Below are 10,021 nucleotides of genomic sequence, written 5' to 3'. Positions count from 1 at the left end.
CTATTGGAAAAATGGCGTCAACAGACTTGCTTGATGCAGGATGCGCCAACCTTCAATTTGTGAGAAAGACAGAGGGCAATACAGTGATGCCGTAAAACAACCCTTCTTCTGTGTAGCAGTTAGCCTCCTTACCATACAGAGGCAGGGCTCTTCCCTCTAAAAACCCCCAACGGAACTTCAAAAATGGGCTTGCAAGTAGACTTCATATTCAATGCTTCTACCCAACATCAGGTTGAGTGACGTCATTAACTGAGAATCCAGAGAACCATGTCATGTGCCTCTGAGTCCTTCCATTTGCCTCCAACCGTGGCTCCTGGAGAAGAGTTCTGAATCCCTCTGTCCTAAAAGCTTTCACTCACTGAGTGAGTGAAACAACCTGGTCCCTTCTGAGGACAGTGAGATCACAGGTGGTAAGGTGTTTTGGGTTATTCAAAGTAAAGGTGTGTAGCACAAACCTTTATTTTAAATAATAAGACCAGAGTACACGGAATCATAACCGTTCTGCTGCTTTGTACACTATGGAGCATGTTCCCCTTTCTCCACTCATCCTCCTCAGCATTGGAGGATCCTTGTTGAAGGATGTTGCATCATGAGATACAAAAGTGATTGCAAAATGGCTGTTCCCCAGGGCTTCCCTTTACTGTGTTTCTTGTCCCAACAAGGCAACCAGCTCTGCTCAGGAAGCTGATGGAAAATACGTCTTCAGAATAAAATTCCGTCCCTTGGGGCATATTCCATTGGCTTCCTCTGCTCCTGCTTCTTCCGGTATCTGGCCTTCTGGTAGAAAATGGTGATGACCACAGTGACCACATTTAGAAGAATGACCAGCAGCATGAGCCAAAATGCAGTCCCATAGCTGTGGGTCGCACCCTTATCAGTGGCTACTGGGTAGAGCACCTGCAACAGCTTCTCTGAGATGTGGTTGGACTGTGTGTTCGCCACAAACAGGATCATGGCCAGGAGAACACAGGATGCTGGAAAGCAGATGAAGTTGCATAAATGATGTGCCACCATATTTATTAAATGCCACTTCTTTTCTTTATGGCTATGTCCCTTGTGGGCGCTCACTGAGTATCTACACTGAGGTCTACATGTTTTGAGGCCTTAGAAAGGATGCAGAAGAAACATAAGATACAAAGTCGGTTAAAGTACGAAGCAGGGGAGACTGTGTAAGGCAGGAGCCAACATTCCCGCTCAAATCCTTTCAGAAGTAGTCATGCTACTTCACCAAGGAGGATATTCAAGCGGCCAACAAACATATGAAGAAATGCTCATGATCATTAGCTATTAGAGAGATGCAAATCAAAACAACAATGAGATACCATCTTGCTCCAGCACTAGTATCAAAGTTCAACAAAACAGAAAATAACAAATGCTGGCGAGGTTGTGGAGAGATTGGGACTCTCATACACTGCTGGTGGGACTGTAAAATGGTACAACCATTGTGGAAAGCAGTATGGCGATTCCTTCAAAAGTTGGAAATACAAATACCATTTGACCCAGCCATCCCATTACTAGGTATATACCCTAAAGAAGTGAGAGCCATAACAAGAACAGATATATGCACGCCGATGTTCATCGCAGCACTATTTACAATAGCCAAAACTTGGAAACAACCTAGATGTCCAACAACTGAGGAATGGATAACCAAACTTTGGTACATTCACACAATGGAATACTATGCAACGCTAAAGAATAATGTAGAATCTGCAAAACACCGCATAACGTGGATGAACTTGGAGGACATTATGCTGAGCGAAATAAGTCAGTCACAAAAGGACAAATATTGTATTAGTCCGTTATTGTGAAAGTTAAGGAAAGGTTTATATATTGGAGGACATTTTCTTTGTTGGTTACCAGGGGTGGGAGGGAAGGGGAGGGAATGCTGTTAGATAGATAGAGATAAATATTGATTTGGGTGAAGAGAAGGGCAATGTACCAAATGTGAGTGACCAATATGGCAGCATTGAGGATGAGAAAGACAGAGAGAGTTACATGGGCAGTACAAACAACAAATATGAACCCCTTTGCAAATACAATACTGAGTTGTCAATGAAAGCAAACATGGGTATAGGGACGGATAGATGGGTGAACAAGCTAAACAATTATGTATGTCTAAATGGAGAGTGTATCCAAGATCATATACAGGGTTGGCAGACAATGGGCCTCTCAGGGTGCAGAAGAATATGAAGGGATGGACACTGGGAGGAGGTAACTATGGGGAGGAAGTGGGAGGGGAGCTGCTGCATTGTAAATTTTGGTCAATGACATGAGACAAAGTATATGTGAACTGCTGTATGAAAAGTGAATTTACTCTGTAAATCTTCACCCAAATCCTAATAATAAAAAAATAATAATAATAAAAAAAAAAAAGTAGTCACGCTGTGAATCCTAAATAAAGAAAAAGGTACATCATAGCCCACTGGCAGAGCCATGTACACAGTGGTGTGCTGACTAAAGGAGTGAAGGAGTGAGCAAAGGGGAGAACAGTCAATGGGGAAGCGGGCAAGGGAAGACGCAATGGGTGAGAGACCTGGGGAGGAGGAAGAAGGGAAACTGCGTTTCTAGAAGAGAAAGCCATCTGAACAAGGCGGTGACGTTGAGCGTGGGTGGAACCTCCTGTGACCGTCAAAGACGAGCCTGGTGGGGTGGAATGTCTTCGAGGGTCCTAAGCACCAGATACCCAAGATGAGACCACCGGGAAAGCCTGGGCCACCAGCTCAGGGGTTCACTCTGCACACAGTGGGGAGCCCCTCCCCCGTGAGCTCTCCTCACTGAGCTCCTGTCAGAAGATGAGCCCCCGTGACCTACCTTCCCTTGGTTGCTCTCCATGCTGTCCTCCACTACAGGCTTTGGGGAGCCACCTTGGCCCAGTGAGAAGAGCATGGTTGTGGACTCTGGCAGGGCAAGGTTGCAGGGCAGGGCTGCAGTGCCCAGCAGTGAGACAGGGTGGGGTTATTAATTTCTCTGGGCCCCACTCCTCATCTTCAAAGGGGGATAAGAAAGGGCTCCTGGTGAAGCTGGTGCCTGGTACTCACAGCCTTCAGGACATGCTCTGTGTGACTCTTCACTGGCAACATTTTCTCACTCTAACTGACATTTAGGCGTCAGCCTGCAACCCACACTCCAGATATTTCCAAATGGTCCCTAATTAGAGGGTATTGTGTGAGGAGACTGTTCCAACCCTCTTTACACAGACTTTCATCTTCAGTGTCACGGTTTTATTTCCTAATAGCTTGTACGAACAAAAGCCCCATCTTCTGATGGTCTCTAAGAGCCTTAATCATCCTTCATCAGGCCCTTGTGAAGCTGCCATAAAAGCTGAATCATAAGGGTCAGGACAAATACAGGGTTAAACCTTTTTTCTACAATGGAATCTCCTAGCTTTGATTCAAGCTGGGGAGGACGGGACCTGAGACACAAGCACCGAACTGAGTCCCCTCTGCCGACCACATACCCAGGGCCCTGGACCCAGCACTGGCTCTAACTGCCTGGCTTCTTCAGCTTTCAGGGACAAGGGACTCATGGAGGCCGGAGGAAACGGCATGGTAGAAGGAGGGCCTTTCAGTCCTGCTGGTCCCTCTCGAGCTGTGACCCCCACATCACCTTCTGTTCTCTGGAACGGGGGTGCCTCGGCAGAGATACAGCATGTGGAATCTAACAGGTGCAAGGTTCTCATTGGGTCCAACATACTCTATGTCAACCATTCTGTCCCCTGTTGCCAGGGCCCTGCCCCACCAGGCCGGCGTGGGGCAAGGGGCAAGCTGGGGTCAGGGGGCGCATGAACCTGAGCAAGGCTGTCTGTTGTTTCTCCTCCAAGCAGAACCCACTCCTCCTCCCTGTGGGACCATGCCCACTGCTCTGCCAGTCAAGGAGAGCTTCCTGAAGCTCCACCCTGAAAACCAGACCAGTCGCTGCTGAGTCCACTCCGACTCAGCCCCCTTGCGCGTCAGAGTAGAGCTGTGCTCCATGGGACTTCCAGTGACTGATCTTTTCCAAAACAGATTGCCAGCCAGGACTTTCTTCCAAGGCAGCTTTGGGTGGGCTCAAACCTCCAACCTCACGGCTGGCAGCAAGTGTGTTAACTGTTGGTACTACCCAGGGACCCCAGACCTTTAACCACAAATCCAAACCCATTGTACTTGAGTTAACCCTGACTCATCGTGGCCCCAGAGGGCAGAGGAGAGCTGGCCCACAGGGGCTCCAGGACTGTAATCTTTACAGAAGCAGACTGCCTTGTCTTTCTGCTGAGGAACGGCTGGTGGGTTTGAACAGCCGACCTTTTGGTTAGCAGCTGAGCACTTTCACCACTGCACCAGCAGGCTCCTTCCCACACCCTAAGTGGGTATATAATACCTCCCTCTGGCTCAGGATGCCTGGAAGTTGAGCTGGCCTGTGCCAAGGACATTTCTGTGGCATCTTGCTCTCAGCACTTTCTAAAGGCCCAGCTCCCAGCACTGAGCTCCACATCAAGGGAGCGCTTCCTAGTACTCCAGCCCTCACAGTTAGTGGGAAGAAACACCAGGGTCTCCCCAGGCCAAGTTCAGAGCAAAGCCTGCTCATGCAAGAACATGGCCTGTGGGCCTGCGATGGGAGCCTGACACATAGCTAGATGGCCACACCAAGATTTCCCCTGGCCGTTGGCAGAATCCGGTCTCCTCCCAGCAAACAATGCCTTGGGGTCATTTTTCCGCCCACCTGGTGGCCCCTCTGTGTGTGTTAGAACTTGCTCCTAAGCTGGCAGCAGGAATGTGGCATGAACTCCCTGGCTGTCAAATGATTCTTTGTTGTGAGCAGTAGGTGAGGCAGAGAGAAGGCCCGGATTATTCACCCTGCCCTCCACAGACATGCTGTGGGCTCTGCCACAGGCAAGGTCAGCCTGGCCTCACTGATCAGGGAGAGAGACGTGGAAGTGCGAGCCTGCCGGAAGACGGTATTTCCTTCCTCTTTTTAAAAATGGTGGTAAACATACACGCAACAAATCGCTTGCCTTTCCAGCATCTTCCCATGAACCTTGCGGTGACATTAGTCACACTTATCAACTGTCACTGTCCCTGTTGTTGCCCCTTGTGAGGCACTGGTGGGCTCTGGGCCCTGGAAGGTTGCAGGCATGAGCCGTGCTGGGCTGGTCCCCTCGCTCTGGCACTGGTGCCCACTCTCAGCCCTTGGCTGGCCCAACTGCCAGCTCCAGAGTGAGAGGTGATCCCAGCCAGGCCCATCAGTGAACTCACCTTCCTGCCCCAGTGACTGGTCCATGGGTTGGGGGAGTAATTCCCATGAGAAACAGGCCCAGGACTTCTGCTTAACTGCCAGGAAAGTAAGAACCCTGGTGGCATAGTGGTTAAAGCACCTGGCTGCTAACCAGAAGGTCGGCCCAGCAGCCGCTCCTTGGGAGCAAGGTGTGGTAGTCAGCTTCCATGAAGATTACAGCCTTGAAACCCTTCCTTGGCAGCTCTACTCTTTTCTGCGGTTGGCGGTGCAAGTCTACCCAGAGGGACCTCAGAAGAAAGACGTGGTGATCCACTGCCAAGATACCAGTCGTGGGAACCCTAGGGAGCACAGCTCTGCTCGGACACACACAGGTCGCCAAGAGTTGTGGTCAACTCCGTGGCACCAGGGGATGGTAGGGAAAGCTCAGAAAGAGAGGAAAAGGCCGTTTGTGTCCACATGAAGCTGCACCAGCCTGATGCCAACATCCCTGCAGCTGAGATGTGAGTGTGCGATGGGATCCTATGCCCAGGTTGGCTGGGACAGCCCCAGGCTCCATCTCTGGTCCTGGCTTGTTTAGTAAGAGCGCCCCCTCCTTTCTAGAAGTGTCCCCATCTGATCGGGAGGTACAAAGCTCTTCCTGCTCACCTCGGCTCTTCCCAACGCCATGGTCAGTGACCTCACATTGGCAGCTTGAAAGGACCAAGGGGAAGTTTTGACACCATGTGAATCAGCACAAGCTCCATGGCAAGTGATCCCTGCCCAGTGGTGTCACGGGGTTGGTGTCATATTCCGGCACATGAACCAGTCCCTCCCCCCTCCACCCCATACCTCTCCACCCTCGCAGGGAGAAGGACCATCTGCCCCCCCATGGCTCCCTGCAGCTGCTCCCCTCTCGTCCTGGCCAAAGTGGAGCCCCTCCTCCGCACCCCATACCCTGTGGGATGAGTTGACACACTGGGTGATGGGTGAGTCTGACCCTAGAGATGCCACTGCCTCGGGGCCCCTCTCCCTGTGGCACCAGATCACGAGGTGCTGGTCCACCTTCCACCTCTGCGGATGCTGGGGTCATTGATGTCACCCCCTCTGGTAGGGTCAGGGGCTATGGCCCTCTTAGTGATGCCACTGTCCTTGCCCTGAGAACGTAGCTGAGCCTTCACTAGCACCTGCCTAGGTAGCCAAAGCATGGAACTGCAGGGCTTCTCCCTGGCACCCTGCACCAGGTGCAAGGTGAAGGAGAGAGGAAGGGAACAGGGGAAACCTGGCCAACTGGCAGGGGCAAGGCCTTGAAAGGAGGCTGGACAGGCCAAGGGGCTCCCCGCTGACCCTCACCCTGACTCTGGGTGGGCCGTGATCTACTGTCATCATGGCTCCATCCTCCAGCTCAGCTCCCTCACTCAAAAAACAAATAGAATAACCTAGCTGCCTCTCTGAGCTCACAGGTGGCCCGCAAGGAGGGCATTGGCCCCAGATTCTCCTAAGCGACATTATTTGTGGCTTTCTGGGGTATAATTATGCAGACATGTCATGTTCGGCTTCAAGCCCAAGTTGACTGTAGTCAGGTGTGTTTAAGCATGTGTATTTGTGTGCACATGTGTACATATGTACATACTGGGCACCATGTGCAGGTGTGTACATGTACATGTGTGTGCACACGTGTACAGCCATGTAGCTGTGTGTACTGCATTTAGGCATGATGTGTATACATGCACATGTGTGCACACCCTTGTAGCTGTGTGCACCTCATTTAGGTGGGCACGTGTGCATACGTGTGCAGATGTGTGTGTGTTGTGTACGTCTATCCATCTCATGGGGCCTGCTGTGGATTGAGCACATGCAGGAGCTCAGAGAATGCTTCCTTGGTTTCTGGGCACTTTGTTCACGCCCTTGCATTCTACACTCGAATGCAAAAACAGTGCTGTGGATATTCTAGGGCCCCCTCCTCACTGCACTCCTTGTCTTCCACCGGTGCATTTGAAACAGAATTCTAAAGGATGCTTAATAATGGCTGAGATGGACAAAACAAACGCCAGTCCCAGCACAGGACCCAGCACATCATAGGGCCTCCTCACTGCCTGCGGCGTGACTGTGGCTGTGTGCTCGGGTGTTTGAGACAGTTACTAAGAAAACGTGGCTTGCTGTAGGGCACCGCATCTCCCTGGGTATACTCACCACCGAGCCCGTTCCAGGTGTACACTCCTGTTGGCCCCAGGAACGTCTGGTAGGGGTTGCTGATGCTGTTGTATAAGGTGAACCCAGAACTCAGCAATGAGGTGAGCAAACTCAGGACCACGAACAGGATGACCACTGAATGCAGAGTTTTCTGGGACGAATTGCTCAATGTCCCTAAAACTAGAACAGTGTCTGGTAAGTACATGTTGTTGTTGTTCTTATATGCTGTCAAGTCAGACCTGACTCATAGTAACCCCTCTTTGGGTTTCCAAGGTAGTATCACTACTGAAGTAGATTGCCCCATCTTCCTTCCGAGGAGTGGCTGGTGGATTTGAACCGCCAGTCTTCTGATTAGCAGTCAGATGCCTTAGGCACTGTGCCACGACAAAACCCTCCAGACCAGAAAGCTGCAGCATCCCTGTCCCAACTCTGCCCATGTGCTCCTCTCATAGATGCTTGAGTTCAGAGAGGTCTCTGAGTCCTGTGAGACTGGACTCCAGAGGCCCCCATCCCTCGCTCCAGGGGACCCAGCAGGTCACCAGGCAGCACTGCCGCTCGGTACCAGCCCCACAGTCGGCTGCAGCGTGGGCTGCTCTGGTCTAAGGCTTTTGGTTGGCTGATGTTCGGACGTAGCCTGCAGAACTTTCTTCCTAGTCCGTCTTAGGCTGGAAGCTCCCCCGAAACCCGTTCTGCATCACAGCCATGTGCAAGCCTCCACTAACAGCTGGGTGGTAGCTGTGTGTGGGGTACATTAGCCAGGACCCAAACCCGGGCATGTCTCCTGCACGGAAGAGGAGAGGGCTTCTGAACCACTGCCCTCCCTGGTTCACTGTTATTTCTCAAGGAATATGGCCCAGAGGAGGAGCTCTGGTGGCATAGTGCCTAAGCATTTGACTGCTAACCAGAAGGCTGATGGTTCAAACCCACCAGCCACTCCTCAGAAGGAAGGTTGGGCAATCTACTTCCGTAATGATACCGTCTCGGAAGGCCAAGAGGAGGTCGCTATAAGTCGGATCCGACTCGATGGCAGTGAGTCAGTTATGGCCCAGAGGGGACCTGGGGCTCTTGTAAGATTGGATCCTCCCCGTACTGGAACCTGTGACCTTTCGATTTGGGGATCTTCATTCCCCAAAAAAACTTTAGACTTTTTGAAATTTTTTTTGTTTGTTATAATCATCAGTTCTTTATGAGGGAGTTAAATTACCCTCCCATGGGGCAGAAAATGAGCGTGAAAATATGACCAGTCCTCCTGCTATCCCAGACACACCCTTAGGAGCTGGTGTCAAAGGGTCTTACTGCAGACATTTGTCGCAAGCAGAACATAATACAAGGAGCAGGCAGCTGAGAAGAGAGGGGAGGGCGTAGCAGAGAGAAAGTGCAGAGGAGAAAGGGGGAAGGAAAGAAAGGCAGCAGGACAGAAGTGGGGCCTTGCCTTCAAAGCCCAGCCACAGGGCCCTGGAAAACCCACAGGAGGACAGACTGGACTCCAAGACCAGGTTGCCGTTGAGCCGGGCCCAACTCCCGGTGCCTCCGTGTGTGCGGGTAGAGCTGCGCTCCATCGGGTCTCAAGGGCTGAGTTTCAGAAAGAGATCACCAGACCGTTTTGCTGAGGTGCCTGAGTGGGTTCGAACCTCCAACCTTTATGTTAGCTGAGATGCAAAGTGCTTAATGATTTGTGTCACTCAGGGATTCCAAGCAGATGCAGGAAGGGGGAAATTGTCAGCTCAGTTCTGCAGCGTGGGGACAGTGAATAACCTACCCATGCTTGACTAGAGAATATTTCACTGCTGCCAGGGAGAGAAGGCATTGTCATCAAGGTAGACTCGTACACGTGCATGCACCGGTACTTGCTGGTGATTGGACTGTTTTCCAATTGTTCTTAATGACCCATGCAAAGAACGCAATTAAATTCTTGGCACATTGCTCATAGCTGTGCATCCCAGGTAAGCACATGAACAGGGCATTGGCTGAATGAAAAGTGTAGTCACGTCACTCACCACTGGTTGCCCGGGTGGGATGGGTGGAGTCAGCTGGTCCTCGCCCACGGTCTGCCCTCTGGTTGCATCTTTCAGACTCATGTGGAGATGCAACATTTAGGAGGAGCCATACGGCTATAGTTTGGCACACACCTATTCTGACACTGGTGGAGGGTGACAGTCACCCGAGGACGAACAGGGAGAAAAAGCAAGAGCACATCAAACACACCTGGTCCGCGGAGCAGAGTCAAATACCACAGATGTCTCAAAGCTTGTTTTTATTGCTAGATGCCACTGAATTGGTTCCAACTCATAGTGACCCCATAGGCAACAGGACGTAACACTGCCCAGTCCTGCACTGTCCTCACAATTGCTGTCATGCTTGAGCTCATTGTGGCAGCCCCTGTCACTCCATCTCATTGGAGACCTCCATCATTTCTGCTCACCCTTGGCCTTACCAAGCATGGTGCCTTCTCCAGGGACTGGTCCCTCCTGATGGCCTGTCCAAAGTACGTGAGACAAAGCCTCTCCAGCCTCACTTCCCAGGAGTATCCTGCCTGTTCTTCTTCCAAGAAACACTCGTTCATTATTCTGGCAGTCCATGGTATATGCAATATTGTCATCAACATCATAATACAAATTCATAATTCTTTGGTCTTCTTTGG

The 10,021-nt window shown here is 51.2% G+C and overlaps 1 protein-coding gene across 1 annotated transcript in view; it reads right to left on the bottom strand.

The window, feature by feature from the left end:
- Window positions 1-702: 702 nt before the first annotated feature.
- The window catches only part of CLRN3 (clarin 3), a 20,036-nt gene continuing 10,717 nt past the window's right edge, over window positions 703-10,021 (bottom strand). The window contains exons 2-3 of the mRNA XM_007936800.1: window positions 7,381-7,560; window positions 703-974 (exon numbers count right to left, since the gene is read on the bottom strand). Of these exons, the coding sequence (XP_007934991.1) occupies window positions 703-974; window positions 7,381-7,560 (452 nt within the window). The remainder of the gene's footprint in view (window positions 975-7,380; window positions 7,561-10,021) is intronic.

The sequence above is a fragment of the Orycteropus afer genome, unplaced genomic scaffold (genome assembly GCF_000298275.1).
Source record: "Orycteropus afer afer isolate SDZICR_OR568_19922 unplaced genomic scaffold, OryAfe1.0 scaffold00038, whole genome shotgun sequence".
NCBI classification, from domain to species: Eukaryota; Metazoa; Chordata; class Mammalia; order Tubulidentata; family Orycteropodidae; genus Orycteropus; species Orycteropus afer.
Note: the sequence above shows the minus strand (reverse complement) of the source record. Positions and strands in the feature narration are given on the sequence as shown.